This window comes from Polyodon spathula, chromosome 8, assembly GCF_017654505.1.
Source record: "Polyodon spathula isolate WHYD16114869_AA chromosome 8, ASM1765450v1, whole genome shotgun sequence".
In the NCBI taxonomy this organism is placed as follows: Eukaryota; Metazoa; Chordata; class Actinopteri; order Acipenseriformes; family Polyodontidae; genus Polyodon; species Polyodon spathula.
The window spans coordinates 39,190,080-39,210,441 of NC_054541.1; the positions used below are offsets into that span (position 1 = coordinate 39,190,080).

The 20,362-nt window shown below is 37.2% G+C and overlaps 1 protein-coding gene across 2 annotated transcripts; it reads right to left on the reverse strand.

Annotated features, from left to right (window-relative positions):
• Positions 1-719: 719 nt before the first annotated feature.
• LOC121319925 (carnitine O-palmitoyltransferase 1, liver isoform-like) lies at positions 720-18,134 on the reverse strand. 2 transcript variants are annotated; one of them, XM_041257893.1, is made up of 19 exons: positions 17,244-18,132; positions 12,733-12,898; positions 12,474-12,613; positions 11,489-11,660; positions 10,895-10,996; positions 9,728-9,865; positions 9,357-9,434; positions 8,618-8,725; positions 7,419-7,503; positions 6,659-6,854; positions 6,378-6,563; positions 5,970-6,075; positions 5,593-5,709; positions 5,134-5,298; positions 3,747-3,881; positions 3,127-3,279; positions 1,821-1,934; positions 1,371-1,463; positions 720-1,125 (listed from the first exon to the last, which is right to left on the reverse strand). In XM_041257893.1, exons 2-19 carry the CDS (start codon positions 12,871-12,873, stop codon positions 1,039-1,041), a joined length of 2,316 nt encoding a protein of 771 aa, XP_041113827.1. In that variant the 5' UTR covers positions 12,874-12,898; positions 17,244-18,132; the 3' UTR covers positions 720-1,038. The 2 variants fall into 2 exon arrangements, with proteins under 2 accessions (XP_041113827.1, XP_041113829.1); XM_041257895.1 differs by lacking the exon at positions 8,618-8,725 and having other exon boundaries at positions 17,244-18,134.
• Positions 18,135-20,362: the final 2,228 nt, after the last annotated feature.

The following is a 20,362-nucleotide window of genomic DNA, read 5'->3' on the forward strand; positions in this document are numbered from 1 at the left end:
CTTTCAAATCATGGCTGGTGGACCACTACTAGTTTGCAGCCCTCATGAAGCTCAATAAAAAAGAATCCATCTTCAAATACTGTAAGATGCATATTCTTAAAAAAATAAAAATGCAACAAAGACAGGTGGGTTAAATAACAGACTTTTGAAGGATTAAATCTTCAGTGGGTACACAAGTAACAATTTCTTCAGTTAGGCATTCCCTGCTGACACTGACCAGCTGTTGTGTTGCACTGTACCTCATTAGCACTCACCCAACCTCAGAAGATGGTATTTATTGATGCATTATTCAAACTGGTAAGTTGCTATGTTTGCTGTCCTTAAAATGTTTGTTTTTGGCTCACCTGGTAAAAGAAAAGCTGCGTGGTGTGTAGGGGGAGCCATAGTCAGCGAAGCGCAGGTTTGTGTCCTTTATAGTATTTATATTATATTCGTAAATCTCGAAAAACTACTCACTTCTAAATCTTTTGTAGTCATTTTTGTATTACTTTAGTATAAATACATGTTAATTTGGATTCATATTTTTTCTGACTTTATGTGAACGAAAAGACACACATTTGCCCGTTTTCCCATTGGAAATAGTGATATTTTGAAATATCACTGTCCTGGTCACAAAAGCAAAGTTTGTGGGGAATAATAGCCATTTTCTATACTTTTGAGGCATAAGCAATTCGGAAATAACACTTACTACCCAGGAACAAAAATTATGTTACATAGTGTAATAAACACTGAAACATTTAATGTCCAAATTGTATAAAGTACAGTAGAACACACACTTACAAATAACTGTACTCCAGATACCTGAAACCCATATAGCACACATAACGTTTTCACTTCATGTGTCTCTTTAAATTAATAAATACATTGTGTAGAATATTACTTAGTATGTATAACTGTTTTGGGACAACATTTGGGATTCTACATATAAACTAAGTGTACTAAAGTATTTTTTTTCTAACCACACTTCTGTACAATACTGATGTATTACCTTTTGGGGAATAACAAACCATTTCATTTTATAGCTTCCCTACGTGGTTCTTACATCTTCTTATCTTTCTTAGTGTTGAATAAACCTTTGATATCCAGCATTGCTTGACGAATGTTCTGCCCAAAGCGATAGGAATCCTAAAGAAACATACAGCATAAGATATGATTAATTATGCAAATGACAAGCCAAAGGCATTTTTTTTTTTAATCCATATACACAAATACTGTAGCATATGCCAACGATATATCTTAATCACTGCAAGAATCTAGTTTTAGACATGGTTCTGATAAACAGGTGGAAGCATTCCAGGTTATTTACTGTATATAGATATACAAAACACAGTATAGACAAACTCAACTGATATAAAAAAAAAAATACTTACAGTTTCAGGACTGGAGAATTTGCTGGAAATATGGAAAGTGATTAAATCTTCTCCTACGATGATATACGACACACCATATCCATCATCTGCCACCTTAAAAAAAATGTATTTTGATTTGACCGTTTCAAAAGTGTATTTAGAATAGCATGTTGCATGTCTATTATAACACATGAATGTTTCATCATGGTGCATGAAAACATGGTAACTAGTACGAGCATGATAAAAGAGTAGTAAAACTGCAAAAGCACTACATAGATGTATGTTTACATTTATATGGGATTTCTTCATAACAAAGGTAACTTGAATTTTTAGGTGATTGAGATGCATTTGCAAGAGAATCTATGTGGAGGCCGGTACTGCTGAATCCTTAGTGGTGCCCACAGGGCTAGTGATCCATCATTTTTTGAGGTTCACCTGATGTTTCACAAGAATTCATATAGAAGGACTTACTGGTCCAAATCCTCCTCCAGCACTGATGTATTGAGGATATTTATTCAAATCAACCATGTTGAGCTGCTGCTGAGGAGTCTGGCTTGTGGACAGCCGCCAGGGTTCAGACAGCACCTTATGACCAAGAGATAACCTAGTATCAGGAAACTGAAGCACTATAGCATGAAATCAACCAGAAAAAAGAAAGGGTTACAATAATTTGTTAACAGTAATTAGGGGGCACCAAGGATCAAAATCACAAAACTACCACTCTCTTTTGACTACCTGTCTGAGCATAGGCACACAGGACTGGCTTCCCAAGTAATGTTTAAATGTGTTACTTATACAGCCCGACTACATTCTATTTTGTCTTTGTCTGATGCTGAGAAGTTAGTACATGCCTTTGTCTCTTCTAGACTTGATTACTGCAATACCTGCATGCTGGTGTCTCCTAGAATGTTCTCAACAGGCTGCAGTATGTTCAGAATTCGGCTGCTCGGGTTTTAACTAAATTTAAATCCTGCAAACATATAACTCCTAATTTGGCATCCTTACATTGGCTGCCTTTCAAGTTTAGGGTCGATTTAAAAAATCTGCTGATGACCTAAAAGGCCCTAAACGGATTGGCTTCATGCTATTTAAAAGATTTGGCACACAACTATATTCCATCATGGAATTTGTGGTCAATGAACTCTGGTCTTTCAATTATTCCAAAAACAAGGGTACGTTCAATGAGTAACAGGGACTTTTGCAGTTATGCATCAAGATTGTGGAGTGATCAAAGACATTACACACTATTGTTATGTTAATCTGTTTACAATGTGGATCTGCATTGGCCAAGCAAAACTCACCTGCCTACAGATGAAAAGGCAACAATTTGTTTTTAATTGAAAGCACTTTGGAGATTATGCACACAGCATAACAACTTAATTGTGTGATTTAAACGTTTAACTGGCTTTCAATTGAAATATGATGGTTCAGTGAAACCTTAAATGAAAATTATTCGAAACTGCTGTAATCGTCCCATCCCTAGTGCTTTGTGATGCTTATACAGTACATGAAAGGTGCGATATAAAATACTAATTATTATTATTATTATTATTATTATTATTATTATTATTATTATATATTATTATTATACTATATCATTTTTAACATTTACTGCTAATGCCTAACAAGCCCCAAATGGAAAACTTAAAAGGCAGACACCCATTCCTGATATGCTTGTATAACAGATTGTTGATATGCTATGCTCTTCAGCTATGGTATTCAAAAAGAGCCTCTAATAATGTGTAAACTGTTGCAAAAAATGAGTGAGCTTTGTTACCTGTTTCAGGAATGGGGAGTCAATTCCCAGGTATTTGGACACAACATAGAGACAGAAAAGGTGCCGATCAATGCCCGCTCCAGTCATTGCCAGTCGGTACATGTTCTGATGTTTCTCAGCAGCCACGTGGAACAGCTCCAGTCTCTCTTCATTCTATTCAAATAGAAATTAATGACTCAGTCATTCTTCATACAGCCCCACCGCCTATACAGTGCTTTACAAGGAGCCAATTTAAAAACAATTAGTGCTGGGACAAATATCCGAATATTCTAACAAACATGTTTTGACATATATTCAGATGCTCTCTATGGAAAGCTATCTTGGACAAAAAATTTAGAGTGAGCCAGAATCTCATTGGACTAACTTAAACAACTTTAACTTCTTCCCCTTTAGAAACACATATATAAACTGACTGGGAAGTAAAATATTTGCAAAACAATACACAATTATATATATATATATATATATATATATATATATATATATATATATATATATATATATATATATATATATATAATTGTATTGTTTTGCAAATATTTTACTTCCCAGTCAGTTTATATATGAATTCTTGTGAAACATCAGGTGAACCTCAAAAAATATATATATATATCTCTTACTGTTTTATCTGGATTCTCCATGGCATTAACAAATGCTGTTGATTCCATGGTACAGGAGCGTACAGTTTCTGTTCGACCTTCCCGGAACAAACGGGTCATTGAAGCTTCATATGTCAGACAGAACTCTCCCTTGTCCTGAATGAAAACACAACCAAGCACACAAAACGTGAACCATTTAGTGACACGAATCAGGAGTGTGTACTGGTTGCTATGGGGTAGGACAAGAAGAGGAGAGAGAGAACGGTAGTTGAGTGTGATGCAGTTGTTTTTCATAACAAAAAATACTACCTCTGAATATCGGTTTGATTTCTGTTAAAACTAAAATATATCCTACTCTGTTATTATCTTTTTTCTCACTGTAATTCACCTGCTTGTTTGTAATTTCTCTGTTAGAGAAACCGAAACTAAATCTTGTCATAGATAGTAAGCAAGTTTTTTGTTATATAATTGTACAGGACTGAGTAAAATTTCAATTAAATAAAAAACAAAACAACTAAACCCCCTACAAGAAGATATTTTTGTCCAGCTTTCAGATAGCGCTTAGAGTGACCGCAAAGCTGTAAGTTCCTCTGAGTTTTTCACCATCCAAGCTGAGGGTGAGGTAAACAGACAGCCCTTGTTGTATCCCCTGCTGTGTTGGCACTGAACTGTTTTGGGGAAGAAAAAAAAAAAGGAAGGACTGCTGTGCTGTAAGTAGTTCATCTTGGGTTGTCTGTCGGGACGGTACCATAAAATAAAATGTGCTTACTAAGGTGTGTGTACATTAGTTTGTATTACATAGTGGATTGAGGCTGCAGTCTCTTCGGGGGTGTCACATGTACATAGCTAGAGCTGCACATTTCTTTGTTTATTTTTTGAACAGGGATAGAAAGAAAATACCTTTACGTTTCTTTATTGAGAGCGGCATTTATTTGAGGGCGGTGTCTATTAAAAAGGTGATATCTGAGTGAGGCGTTAATTCAAGGGTGGCGTTAATTCAAAGTAATACAGTATTTTATGTTAATGCAACAAATTATTCTTGTAGTAAACCCATTGTTTTACCTGGTCAGTTTTGATAAGGGCATACATTTTTTTAATTGTCTAAGAATTGTCAGATGATAGGTCCTCCTGTATTAGAATGAATTACTTAAATGACTTGATCGCTTCTGTACAACACATAAATTTGCTTAAGCTTCCCTTTAATATTCCTGGAGGTTAAAGATGCCCAGTGATGTTTTTATGACATTGATAGACATGAGAAGAAAGAGAAAGGGGGAGATAAATCAGATCCAATCCCATTACCAGTTCCAGATATACAAAGGCACCCTTTGATAAAACAGTTCATTAACTTTTATGTGCAATTACTGGTTACAAGGAAAGGAGTTGGTAAATAAAAAGAAGCATTTACCCTGAAATGTGCCAGTTGTAGAGCAATCTGTATAAAGGCGTCAGGACTTGTTCTGCATTTTTTAATCAGGCCTTTTCCAAAGTCATCAAACAGACAGCCATGGAAATCAACATCATCTGCAATCACTTTGGCCATCTTGTAGGAACTCTCAGTAATATCCTGACACTGTAAAGGTATGACATGTATTACTGAGAAATGAATTATGAAATGTTGTATCAAATCAAATGGCAGATTAAGCTATTCTTTGAAATATTATTTTTCAGTATTTAGACAAACTTGTAACTGGTTTAGAACTAAGTGTAGTGAAGTTATATTTACTGTAGAATGGACTGCAGCTTTGAGTCTTTCTTAGAACAGTATACAGGTTCATAAGACTACAGAATAGTATGTTTATTGTTTTAACTGCAGTATACTGTACCTTCTTAAGCAGGATTTAGCTGCTGACTGACTTAAAGTTACCTCTTGTGGAATATCCCACTGCAGCTTGCTTGGAGGGGATAGCATCTTGTTCATGTCTCCTTTGCTGTGTCCCTCTTCAGTGTATCCCAACTGAAAATGATCTGTTGCTAAAACAAACTGAAATGGGAAAAAGGTGAAGCTAGGGATTGTGCATCAATTCTCTAGACTGCAGTTTTAACCCCAAATATTTACATGATGACAGTGTCTATATAACTAGCCCATACTGGGTGCTTTGTTCGCCTACTCTAGTTATTAGACTTTGCTCTATAATGATTAATTTGTAATAGGCTTTAAGATGCTTTAATGCATGAAATGTAATTTCATGACTGTAGGTTTTATTATCTCGAATGAGAATAAAATTGCCAAAAGTACTGTACCTCCCACATATGTCCAACAATTGGTGCATCAGCCCAGGAATGTTCTGCATTAATTCCTAACTTCCCATTCTTATAGGCAATCAGGTTAAAAGATTTATCAAACCACCTGGAACAGAAAACAATATATCATCAACAACAATAAAACATGCATGTATTATTGTGTGTCAAAGAAGGAATAGACATGTAATAAGAAAATAATGCTTGTACAACACCATTTTCTTTGTTCTAGAAGTCATATGTTATTTAGTGTTTAGACCTGTATGCTCCATGGGAACAGAACCAGATTACTTGACTTTATTCATAAAGCATTCTTCAGCACACTTTATGAAAGTAATTTCAGACTACAAAATTCAGAAACATCTCTTTAATTTCTGTTCAGATTAAAAAATGTCCTCTGCTAGATCCTACCTGTTGTAACATTTCCCATGTAACAGAGATTTTGCATAGAAGTCAATGGATCTTAGCTTCTCTTTGTCATAGCCTTGCTCCTCTTCATCCAGAGTCATGAATATGGCTGCTTTCTCAATGGCATCAAGAGAGACCTTGTTAATCCCCTGACTAAAGAACTTGACACGAGCTCTGGCCCAAGGAATCCTGGAAAAGGAGCTTTGTTTCAGTGCCATCACTTAATACCACTGATATACTTTCAAAGGCTGCACAAAAGAAGCATGTTCTGAGAACCTTCTTACCGTTCACCTGCGGTCAGTGCAGCCAGCTTGAGTTCCCCAGGCTGTGGCTCTGTTTTATCATCCAGGATCTTCTGGAACTGCATCTCCAGTTCGCAGGGCTGGAGGTGCCGGCCCCCATGATGGAGCCACACCTTGTAGAAGCGGCCCTTGTGGTACACCACCATGTGCTTGCTGTCCTTTAAATGCTGAATAAAATCTACACGAGGGGGAAACACATGTACTGATTCATATTTATCCATAGCCTAGCCAACATGTCTTTGGACTGTGGGAGAAAACCGGAGTACCCTGAGAAAACCCATGGGAACATGGGGAGAACATGCAAACTCCACACAGACAGACCCCTGAGGCCGGAATCGAAATCCATATTTTCAATTTATCTGGGTTGATAATGCTTTCGTTTCGTGTCAGTTTGCTGACCTTGACATCTTCTGCTCATCTCAACAATAACTATACATGCTGCTAAGCTTATACTAGCAGGAGCCAGGCTTGGATAGGCATGCATGAACAGTAACTTATCTAATTAAAAATTAAAAAATTAAATAAGTAGCTTGAAATAATTAATTAATTAATTATTATTCATCGAACTTTATTAATTATAATAATAATCATAATAATAATATTATTATCATTATAATAATAATAATAATAATAATAATTAATCATTTGTATTACTATCAATGATTAAATATCACACTATTTATTATTACTATTGCCTAAAAGTGAGTGTAACACAATGAAATTCTCAAAAAGTAATTATTACCAGTCTCAATGCCTGGGATCCTGGTAGTGTTGAACATCCTTTCCATCTGATAGGAGCACATGGGAACAATGCCTAATGCTCTCATCTGGCATCACAAAAAGAAATTGGGAATCGAATTTTAATAAAATTCATAAATTATTTTGTATTTATATTTTACAATCGTGGCTAACGCATAATATTCTGTTTGCCGTTAGACCGTTACCCAATGGGACAGATTCTCAAAGCTTTTTAGTCCATATTGTTAGTAGTGTAAAGCCCCTAAATTAAATATCTGAGATGTTTACAGGTTTAAAAACATGGGTGTGTTTTTTCTTTGTGCTAATGACAACTTGGAGTAAAGAGCTTTGAGAATCTAGCCCAGCATTTTGTCTCTTTTTCTAAGCTTCTTGGCAGCAATTCATAATAGGCCATCTTATGCCATTTTATTGGCTTACTTTTATTTACAGATACATTAGCTGCATCCACACTGGGACCATTTCAAACTGACTTGGTCTAGTTTGTTTCATTTGAAACAATGTATCAATGTGCTTGCTGTTCACACTTATCTGAGAGCAAAGGGACCGAGTTCGTGTGGATGCAAACTAAAGTTTTTTCAGGACAGTCCATTTGTGTTCACAATGCAGTTTGCAAGTGCACTCGGCTCATTTAATGGTGTGCGAGCTGGATGTTTTCAGTATCCTGCAAGGCATACTGAAAGATGACAGCTATTGATGTATTGGTCAGTTTTTAATATAGCATGTTATAGGCCCTGTCCACACTATGTCTTTGAACCGTACTAGTTGCCTTTAAACCGTCTTAAAAGTGCTAAATATGGTTAGTGTCTGTGTTAAACTAGTGGAGAAAATAACAAATGCACATCTTTAAATTAGGTGACTGCAAAAATTAAATGAGAGTTAAAAGTAGGATTGGGATGAACAATTTACATAATTTGTCAGCTCTGTTTGAAATAAAAATTAAGGGGACCAGAATTAGGTGCAGGCAAGATATGAAGGTAAAAACTTCAGACTCGCTTCCCAAATGGACTTTGAACCAGACTTGCTTCCCAAACGGACTTTGTTGTTCACACTTCACACCAAACATACTGAACTGTGAACCAACCCTCTAAACGGACCCAGTGTGAACACACCCTTACTGATATCACAATTTACAGTATTTTAAATCTTAAATAAAGTGGTTAATTGGCATTAAGGTTAAATCACCGGACTGTGTTCCTCGCGGTCTAGTTTCCGACGGTAGATCAACATGGCATGGACTACGTTGCCGGCCCGAGCGGCTTGCCGGTGAGTTGGAGTCACATAAAGAAGGTCCTAAAGGGGACAGAGTAGGGCTTGCATAGTTACAGTACAACAGATTGCACCAATAACGGTACCATACACAAAATGTGTGGCACATTCATAGAACATACTTTATACCGGAGAGACTATTCACATTCTGCAATACAATATTAACTGTATCTCTCAGGTTTTGGGGATGGCTGTCCCTTAGGATCTTTGCCTTGACATTGTATTGTTATTCAATGTAAAATGACTAAGTTTAGAAACTGTACACATGTCTGTTATATGGTTAAACATATATATTATGCATGTTGTGTAGAATTTGTGAGGTAAAAAAACAGAATGTCAAAAAGACAATTGATGACTGCAAATACAGAACTGCACTGTTGCCAAAACATGCCTGCAGCCTTTATAACAGTTATATATAAAAAAAAAAATACATATCAAGAATTACAGCACAATTAAGAGCAAGATACAAAATACAATGACTTCAGTCCTAGTAAGAGCAAATACAAAACACAGGGTTAGGTTGTTCTCAATTATGCATCACACAGAGAACAATCTGCCACTATCTACCATCTACACCTGCACATGTTGGGTGAGGTTTCCACAATGGCTAAGCATACGGACTATTCTAGAAAACATCAGTGCTGCAGTTTCTTACCATGGCGTAAAAGTTGCTATTCACCATGAGAGGGCTCCGGCCTCTCAGGTAAATATAATCCTCCCACCAATCACTCACCTTCCCAAAAAACAAACAAAAAAAAAACCACATATCAGGAACACTTCCAACCCGGGACTGTACAATTATTGCACATACATATATCATTTTACTGTCAGGGTCCATCAATACTGTTTTAGAATCAGACAAGCCCATTAGAGTGCTCCCTGTTGACCTCTGCAGATGATTAAACAACTACTGAAGTTGCTTATAAGTATTAAAAGGCACTTTCAACAGTGCCACCCTGTATTAATCTCACTACACACATACAGTCTCGTCTAGTAATTTAAACACACTGAATCGTTGTTACTCACATAGTTAGTTGCCCACCAGGATTTCAGGATCAGGTATTTTTGTAGTTTGGGGGCCGGGTCTTTTTTAAACTCATTTGCCAAACTTTCCATCCTGTTGTATTGCTCATCATCCAATAGGGGGCGAACTGACTCTAGGTACTACATGGAGACACATTTTACAGTCAGCACTCACATATCCGACACTATAACATTTTTTACTTCAGTGAGGGTTTAACAAGTGCAACGCATATCTGATTATTTCATTTGATTTGACGTGTATGTAGGTGAGCACTTTATAACCTGCCCTCTTCCACCCAAATAACCCCCTGCCCTGCACACACACATTTCATACAGAAACAAAAATGACTTTGGTTTGAGGAAGTGTAAAGGGAGACTTGATTCTTTCTTTGAAATGCATTAGCGCACGAGTTGGGGGAATAACAGCAGTAAAAGACAAAAACTTTTTCAAGGAACACAAAAAAGATACAATGTCAAAAATACATAGCTGAAAGGGCTGTTTTAAAATAAATAGGCTTCCATTTAGATGTATTGTAGTTGGTTTTGCTGCTACAGTACTATATTTTCAACAGAAGTAGTATTTTAATTCAGAATGTTATGATTCTGAAAAAAATCACCTGCCAAAAGAGATGACCACACACGTGAACTGTAATACAGTACATACTTTTAAATCTGGTACGTCTTGTAGCAGTATGTAAAATTCCCCATTAACGACACAACAGCAAAATGAAATCAAAATGTTACCCATGCACAGAACTGCGTAAAACGTAAAAGGCAATGCAATTTAGCAAAAGATTTAAAAATAACAACAACGCCAGTTTCCAGAATTAAAACAGTATCCAAAGTCAGCCTTCAAGATTGCAGAATATAGTGCTGAATAAAGCCCTAATGTCACTGTTCACTTGCAAATGAAAATGCCAAAAGCAACTAAAGATCACAGTTTTTTTTTAAAAGCATCACAGTATCCAAATGATTAACTTTTACATTACTGTGCCTTGTCTCGTTCGCTTCGTTTTAAGTTTCAATGTTTTAAATCCTATTGCTCTTAATAATACAATTAACAAATTGACATTGACGGGTTGTGTTTACATTCAGAGGTGTTCAGATCAGGAGGCAATCTGTTCAACCACTCCTGCTGGGAGAGAGTTTAAAATAGCATCAGCCACCTACCCTCTTGATGGTGTCATCAACTCCAGGCACCGGCAGACGTGGCAGAGAGGCCTGGAAACTGTACAGCAAGGGCCTGCGTCCAGAAAATATCTTCACAAGGGTCTAGATTTAAAAAGGTGAAGGAAAAAGACAAGTCCATAGCTTATGGTTATGAAAACACACACACACACACACACACACACACACACTTAACTTTTTCAACAAACACACCAGCAAATTAGACAAATACACCACTATATACTGTATGTAATTTTTAAAATTATTTTTCAGTGTAAAATGGTAATTTGTCATCCTAGGGCAGCCTTTCTGTACAGTTACTAAGGGGTTGATTTGATCATTCTATACCCAGGTTAGCCATAACCATATACTCTTAGAGCATTTTGCAGCACTGGGATTACATGCACCACCTACTGTATATGTGACTATCCTGGGATTACCCTTAAGTTAGTGGGTAAATGAACCAGATGGATTCCTACTGGAAAATGCTCTAAATAAATGAAGCTGTAACTTATACAGGTTGATCAAATCAACCTCTTGGTGCTGAAAACATTAAGTAGGAAATTAGTCACATGTTTTGAGAATAGGATGACGTACTGCCCAGATCTTGGTAGTCCTACTCATTCTTCCATGCGGCTCAAACATCCAGCCATGGTAAGAAAGCAGCATTTTGAGTATGTAGCGGAGAACCAGGATCAGGGACACCCATAGGCCTGTAGCAAATAGCATGGCACTCAGAACTGTTTGGGTCTGAACAGCCAGATAACCACTGCAATAAAAGGGATATTTTCAATATAAATCACAAATGGAATTGTCATTTATACATTGGGCTTTCTTTCTGTTGTAAACATGGAACTGTGCTCAATTTACAAGATACATTTCCATTCTATAGTTACTACTGTACATAGATCCTCAGTGATTACAGTATACTGTGCAGCAATTCATAAGCAACAAACAACATGGGAGGTACGGCCTTTTCTTGTAGCACTCCAAAATTATGCAATGCTCTGCCTTTGTTTGTCAGGGAAGCTGGTGCCGTTACAGTTTTCAAGTCAAGACTAAAAACGCACTTTTATAAAAATGGCTTTCTTATCTTAGTGGATTTTGCTGCTTTTGTATTATTATGTGTATGCTGTTATTTAAATGGTTTGACTGTGGCAGCTGCAAGTGTGACATGCTACACAAATGTATTGTGGTTCTTTTTTTCTGCTATGTACTGTAGTGTTTTACGATACTTTTGTATAAAAAAAAGCTATATAAATGCAATAAATAAATAAATAAAAATAATAACGGTGCGTAGATCTCTTGGGAAAAGGTAATGTTAAGTGAGCCATTCAGAGCAGCTCAGTGAAAGAACCCACTTATAACAGCATGCTCAGCTCTGCTCCCCTGACAGGCTCAGAGCACTATACAGCAGATTTCATCGATGATCTGAGTGAGTAGAAAATTCTCACTCTCAGTCGCTCAAGGACTGGACACGAGAAAATTATTTTTTTTTCCTTGTCCCCTCCCTGGCTCCTTAGTTACTTAACACACCCAGTGAAACAATAATTGAAAAGCCAACACAAGTGATTTCACATACTTCACTGGCAGGGTTTTTTTGATGCAATCAATCATTCCCATGGAGGGGTCTATTCTGGCATACATTGTACTCATGATAGCAATGACGACAATAAGCCAGCTTGAGGGGCTTGCTGGGTAAACCCCAGTCAGAACACCATTCTGCGAATAAAGAACAAAACACACTTTAACGCTTTGTACAGTAGATCTGTCTATTTCCACACGATTACAAGTCAGTTCCACCAAGCACTCAGTAAAATCAAAGGTTGGGTGTGGTTTACCTTAAATCTGATTAGACGTTTCCTCCATGAGGTTATTCCAGAAAGGTAAATGTTTTTAAGCGCCTCGCGGCTCAAGTGAAAGTCGATTCCATCTGGCGTTACCGTGAACTGGAAGGCGACTGCCTGATGTGCTTCTGCCATCTTGCAGTCCTCCTAATGTGACTCACTAAGGAAGGAAATTAACAAGGCCTTTGTTCATGTACATTTATATTTAGAATGCATTTGCCCAAGTCGTTGATTTTAGAATGTGGAATGTTTAACAGAGTTCAAAAACAATTGTTGGCTACTTCTTTATAGAAAATTACCTTATAAACGCGTTTTGTTCTTTACTATTATTATTATTATTATATGTATGTATGTATGTATGGTATACACGCCATGACCACTGGTCCGCTCATATTTTGTCATGTCTGAAATACCGTGTCGTTGGGTATGCATGTCACTGTTGGCTCTGTTCACATGTCGGTTATGAGTTTTTGAGTTATTTGTCCTAACCGTCCCCCACCCCCAATTTTTCTTTAATAACTTCTTCACGCCACGAATGTTTACATTTTCTATAGATAAGTTATTAGTAAGAACAATGGCCTTCATTCATCAAAGTGTATGGAAAAAAATGTCTTATTTATAATTGTTTTCCTACAGTTGTTATTCCGTATTGACTCATCAAAGCCTTGTTTCGTTTTTCCAACTGCTGTGCTGTGACGCTGCGTAGGAGTTGTAGATTTCAACTTCTCAGCGTCACGTTTGTGACGTCACTCGCGTTCAACCAATCACACGCCCTTCTCTTTATAATTTTACAAGTAAAGTACAATTTACCGTTTATTATTTGAAATAAATTATACTTGTATAGATGCAGCGGAAAATATATAAAGAACGAATAATTAAGCATGTACGGTACCATAAATAAACAGATAATCTGAATTAAAACTAACAAAGGAATTTAAACCATGTTAGATGTGTGTCTCTCAGCAGCTTACGTACAGTGTTTACTGAAAGCGGGATGGTTAAGTTGAGCGGGTCAGCTCAGCAAAGTCTGAGCCAACGTCAGTGATTTTACCATGAAACTGAATGGTGGCGTTTGCTGTCTATCACACAATAATAATAATAATATTTTTTTTTTACTTTTTTGGATTGGCTGTTTATAGAAAAGAGGCGCTGCGTTTATAGTGTACGTGAGGAATTCTGGAAAGTCATCACTTTTGCAAAGGGCAATAAACCAATCTATGCGCAGTTATGGACACAAGTTTGTAAATGGGTAACTGAGTGCTATTAATAAAGTCCTTGAATGCCCGAAAAATGTTCTTCCCGCGAGTTTTTCCTTTCAACGATATGATTTTGAGCAGTTCTTCTTTGGCAGTCATATCCTCAAACACCATTCTAATGTAAATACACAACTGAGATGTGTCGATCACATCTGTCAATTCGTCAAATTGAAGTGAAAAGAACACACTGTCATTTACGTCTTTTTTAAGATGCTCCCCCAAAACCTCACCCATCACTTCACAACGCCGCGTAACAGTATTTCTGGATAGCTGAACACCCTTAATAGCGGAAATGATTTACGACTTATTTTTGAAATCTTCAAACAATAATTGAGATGCCTCTAAAAAGGCCTCTTTTTCAATTTCTCCATCCTTGAACGGTTTCTTGTGCTTTGCTAGTATGCGATTCACCCGGAATGATGCAATCGTGGCTGCCTTTGATTTCGAGCTGGGCCTTGTAAAGATCGATTGTTGTGCAGCTATTTGAGACATCAATTCTTTCACTTTTCACTGTACAGTCCACTTTTTGCTGAAAAGTCACTCATATATCTTGTGAACAGTTTTGAAATGCCTCTCGACATTTCCCTTCTTATTAAGAGCTACGCTTGAATGGCTGATCAGACACACACATTTTGAATTTGTTGTGGTGAAAAAATAATCTAACTCCCACTGTCAAAGTGGTAGGTTTTCTGTTTCTTGTTGCATAGTCCAGCACTCATATTAAAAACCTAACCGCAATTTATAGGAACGTAAATGTACGAACTACAGACGGTTTCTATGGTAGCGACAGTTTTGAAAAGAAAAAAAAAGTAGCAACTACAGTGCTGCGGGTTGGTCAAATTTTATGGTTTTTTTTATATTTTGTGCAAGGAGCGAAGCTTGCTGGGAGCAAAGCATATGTTGCTTCAGAACTGTGGACCTCGTTATTTTTAAGGAGACTTGATGGTCACGCTGTGACTTGCCAAAATATATTTGGCAAAACTTATGCGGTCAACTAGAAACAAGGTCGGGTCCACCGCGATCGACTTCCTGGGCACCAATGCTGTAGATGGATTTCAAATTGAATTTCCAAAACAGGAGGCAGGAAGCACGCATCTCTACCTCCAGCCTGTACTTCCTCCTCGCAAATTGCTTTACAAGTAATGTCCAGTGGGTTATAAAAAGCTATTTTTAAAAGCTATTCTGGTGAGTAATTTGGAAAGTTTATACACATATTGAACCAATCGAAAGCAGCGATGTATAGTGTCAGCAGTGTAGTGTCATACACAAACCAATAACTATAACAGGGTGTTAAAGGGGTATGCATTGTGAATCATAATTTTATCTGAAGAAATTTCAGCAGGATCTACTGATAACAGCGATGTCTTGTCCCGAACTGCATGGATTGAGGGGTTGAAGCCTTTGCTTTTACCCCCTAACACCATGCTGGGGCTTTGGTTAAGCACTAAGCTCTAGTCTACAGTAAGGGAGAAGCACTAAGCTCTGCGGTCAATGGAGGCCCCTCTCATCCAAGTATTAACAGGGTACAGCCAAATAAAGCACCAGGATGGTGTGGCTGCAGAGTATACTCCTAGTTTAAACAGTGTTAAATGTTATATGTAAGCCTCAGTCTAAAAGTTTAGCTGATTTAGCCCTATGATCAAAGGGGAATGTTTGAAAAACATTGTTAAATATTTTTTTGACTAAAAGCCAGCATTCTGGTTGTTTCTTTGAGGTCACCAAGTCCTAGCTTGTTTTTAGAAGTAGTGTAAAATGACTGAGTCAAGACTGAATGGTATTTCATTTTCCATCACATGTGGCTGGAGTTGAACCAATTGGAACACAGGTGACTTGCTTCTGAATGAGAATAGTGAGAGCAGAGTGCTGGCTGGCAGTATTGTCACAGCAACTTAAACAGTAAAGGACTTGCAGGGAGAGAAAATTACATTTTGTACTGAATTTAGCAGGATTTCAATTTGAAGTACAACTAAACGTAGGACATTTAATTCACATGCAAATCTTTGCAGTTAAACAAGTCTGATAGTGATAACAGAATTGTTTGTGTAAAAGGTTTTTAATAGTCTTCATATACAGCCACTTTCCCCTGAGTATACACTGTCTTTCATAAAGGTGAACCCCAATACTAATCATTTAGATATGCTGTCTTTAGATAAATTGAATATACACCAACAATTTAATGCAGCTTTCAGTGAGCGTTAAAACTAACTCATTAAACGCATCTTAAAGTACATGGTGCAAACAAAATAATTCCAGTAAATCTGTCATTTTCCTACGTGAAACATGGTAAAGATGAATTTGATTTTTTAATGGTAATTTAAATAGAACAGTCCTTTAAAACAAATTAATATTTTAGATCAGATGCTCTTCATTAATGTCACTCGGTATCAAAGGTGATGCTTTGTTTTGTGAATTGCACTGCACACTGATGACCCCCGATGGTATACCCCAAACCACTAAAGCACCTGAAGCATGGAAAACCAAAGGAACATAAGATCAACATAACATAGCGTAACATAAAAGAATTGTTAGAAAACAAGAGTTCCTGGTAGCTGAAGTGTTAAATCGCAGTATAAATTATAGTTCTTGAAGCCCTTGTGTGAGGAAGGTGAAATGAAAAACAATCAATACACATGGTCAGCTGGTTTGTTTTTTAAAATAGTTGTGGAGTGGCCCATTCAGTAGGTTTAACCTTTTGTTCCAACCTGGCTGTTTTCCAGGATTTTAGACCTCTGTACACAATAATACAATAAATCCAGTTTTATTTTTTCATAGTGTGTGTATTGATGCTTGTGTGTTAAAAGTTAAAATGGCAAAAGCTAGTTTATTAAACAAGTTATAACATGGATACTTTAACAGTCTCTCACATATAAAAATACAGAGAAAAATATTTATGCTCCTTCCTCCCCTGAAAGATAATCTTAATAACAATATCCAGAATATATATTGAAATAGCCCAGCATTAAAGAGTGCAGTTGTAGTGGGAAATTGCCCTGTTATGTAACATGAAGAACTGAAAAACCAGAAAGAATGATAAAAAAAAAAAAAAAAAAAAAACAGTGCACAACTATTTACACACGCTAGGGGTCATAACCTAAAACATCATATTTATAGGGCTTTAAATACGGAACATCATAACCATATTAAGAGTACAGAGCACCAGCACTTTCAATCACTACAAAGATCAAGCAGAAAGTAATAAAAAAAGAAAAGGCAAAGAATTAACAAATCTCCCATATGCTAATCACTTACCTTATTGCAAATTAGGCAGGTGGTAAACCAGTGTATGAGGAGGAAACTCTTCCAGGCTTTAACTCAGAGCAGCTGGAGTTACAATAAAGTATAACCTGTTTGAATGTTTTGTTACTGTAGATCTGTGTCTTGTGTCAACTCAATGCCCTTCAAACTAAAGTGCCCCGGGTGCTGCTTGACTTTGTCCTGGATTCTCCCCTCCCCCCTCTCACTATAGTGGCTGCCTGTAACAGGACACCATCAACAGAGCACACTGATTGCATGGTCAGAAACCTTTCTCTTAAAATATAAACACACACTTCCTAGTCACCGCTATCTAATGTGCATCCCTTAGGTCTTAGATTTTGCTTCATTATTAAGCTTCATGGTGTACTTCTTTATAATATTGCAGCATGCATTGTTGATAAACAAATGTATTAAGATGGCAGGATATTCCGCGTCAGGGATCATGAATGCTTGTTTGGGGTATGGATGATGTTAGTGTGCTTGTTCCGCATCTCAAGAGATGGAAGCCACTGATCTAATTAGGCCAGGTCACAAGGGTGGACCGCGAGAGGACTGCCTGCAAGCAAAGTGGAGGTTGGGGAGGTGGATGAAGTTGCAGCTCATATGACATCGGCAACAGCTATATGAGGGAGGAGAAATCGACAGGACAGGCAAGCCCCCAAGGTATCTCTGCCGAATCTCAGCCTATGCTTAGAATATGTCTGAAAGCAGTTGTACTGTAAAATATATCATTTTACATGGACAAGTTTTACCAACAACAGAAATGACACATTTTTTCAAACAAAAATTAATTTCAACTTTCTACTTTAAACATAAGATGGTAAAATGTTTTACATACGGTTTAGTAGAAAAATAAGTTAGGTAAATACTTGTGATATAATCAAACAAACAGTTACAGTATATTTTAGATACATAAATACTGTGGGACCATCTTTACAACTGTCAGACTAGCCATTATAAATTATTTTACAATGGAAAAGCTAGTGAGACCACTTAAAACTACAACCCTTCGCAATACTTTCCTCCATAAACTGCTATTATTATTATTATTAAACTAATCCATTATCAGTCTTCACAACTGTCTCAAAGTGCTTTGTACATAACCTGAATAATAATTCATAAGCCAAAAACAAAACACCATTTACCATTAATTTAAGGAAATTGAGGCAGATTTAAAATAATTGAAAGAAAAAAAAATCAATTGCTACCACAAGAAGACTGAAATTAAAATGCACTATTACTGAATTATCTGAGTCATTAGGAAAACTAATAATGCAGTGTCACATTATCCTCCATTAAAGGGATGATTCGTTATCAAACTCTGAAATAAAGGTGGAAAAGTGCCTCATAGGAAGTGGAAATGGGGAGAGGAGGTAATATCTGTGTGGATAAGGACTGGAGATCCATGCTCATGACAGTGCTCTGCTCTACTGCTGGCATATACACTTTGTTATTGAGTATAGTGCCCTGCCCAGCAAGCAACATTTTCTGCGTGGCCCTGACCTTGCCCCACTTTTGATTGTCCACACAGAATGAGATCACCACATTCTCATCGTTATTCCCTCCAATCAAATAAAGCCTGTCTACTGAGCAGAAGTAGTAGAGACTGGGAATATTTGCATCAGCAGAAGTAAGAGTGAGAAGCAGCTCTGACCAGGTATCTGGAAGGGATAAATAAATAAATATGTATGCATATGTGTGTGTGTGTGTGTGTGTATATATATAAAATGACTGAATGCGAATGGCCAATCAGCTTCCTGCTTGAATGATGCCCCGCCTCCAACAAGTTTCGAGACAGACTCAATACTACACTGGCTATTAATGTCCAGATAAATTATAATAAGAAAGAGTAAGCCCCTAATAAATAAACATGTTAGCAATAATAATAACGTTTTCTCTACGTGTATGTCGTTTTTCTATTCTAATTATGTTAGGGACTGTTTTCCTAAGCGGAATGTTACCTGGCGAAATATCAGAAGTTCAAGGTAAATATGTTTTACAGGTGTTTTTTTTTTTTTTAAAAAAAGAGAAAATAAATAAAATCGTTTTGTAATAGCGATAGAGCCCCTCGATGCGGGCTCTACCGTGTGGTAGATGACCTTGACTTTCGTTATCGCCCTCGACTACGGCTCGGGAGACATAACTCCAGACGGTGACGAACACCGTTGTATGAACAAAATGTAAAATAAAAAAATATATTCAATACATTCTTCTTCTTACCTTGTTTCACATTGTACTGCAGTATGAGCTTCTCTCCTGTTTTTTTTATCGTTCCGAGCACACAGATACAGTCACGCAGGACAGTTGTCAGCGGAATATCATGGGAAAGGGATACAGTGAATAAGAAGTCGGTCAGGGGCAGAGAAGACACAAAAGCCCAGGTGTTGGTCCATGGGTCGTACCGCTCCATTGCGGTGTAGAGGGCAGTGCTGGAATCGGGAGCCAAAAGACTATCTAGATACCAGCCTCCCACTGCAAAGATAGCCCCCTCACAAACTGCTGTGCTGAAGTGATGCCTGCGCTGTGGAAACATACACAGATGAATAGCTTTATGATATAGTATAACTGTACACGGCATTTCTTGCTGTATTACCACTTTCGGTCACATTCTGGGAGGTGCAGGGTTGTAACTGCAACAATCTCAGTATACATGTCTGCTCCTGTGTTTACAGCCCCAAATAGTGTCAGTTATTGAAACTGAGATTTACCGAGATGTAGCCCTGCCAGCTGGATTATACACTACATTTCTCCTTTTCCCTGCAATTTTTATTTTTTTACTGTGAAATAAAATGTAACAATGGGTGTGACATGAGACCAGAAAAAGAAACAACAAAAAAAAAAAAAAAAAAACCCCACAAAATCACTTGTCCCACCCAGTCTTTCTGCATGGATTGTAAATACTATTGGGAATTGCCACTGCCCTGCAAGGATTGCTCGTTAACTTATTTTGCAAATAATTGCAGATGCTCTAATACTTGTTGGTGGGTTAGTGTATATATGAATGCTTACCTCAGCTGAGATGCCACTAGTTAAAAATGAGGTGCGGTATTAATAACACTATGTAATACAATTTTTGTTCCTGGTAGTAAGTGTTATTTCCAAATTGCTTATGC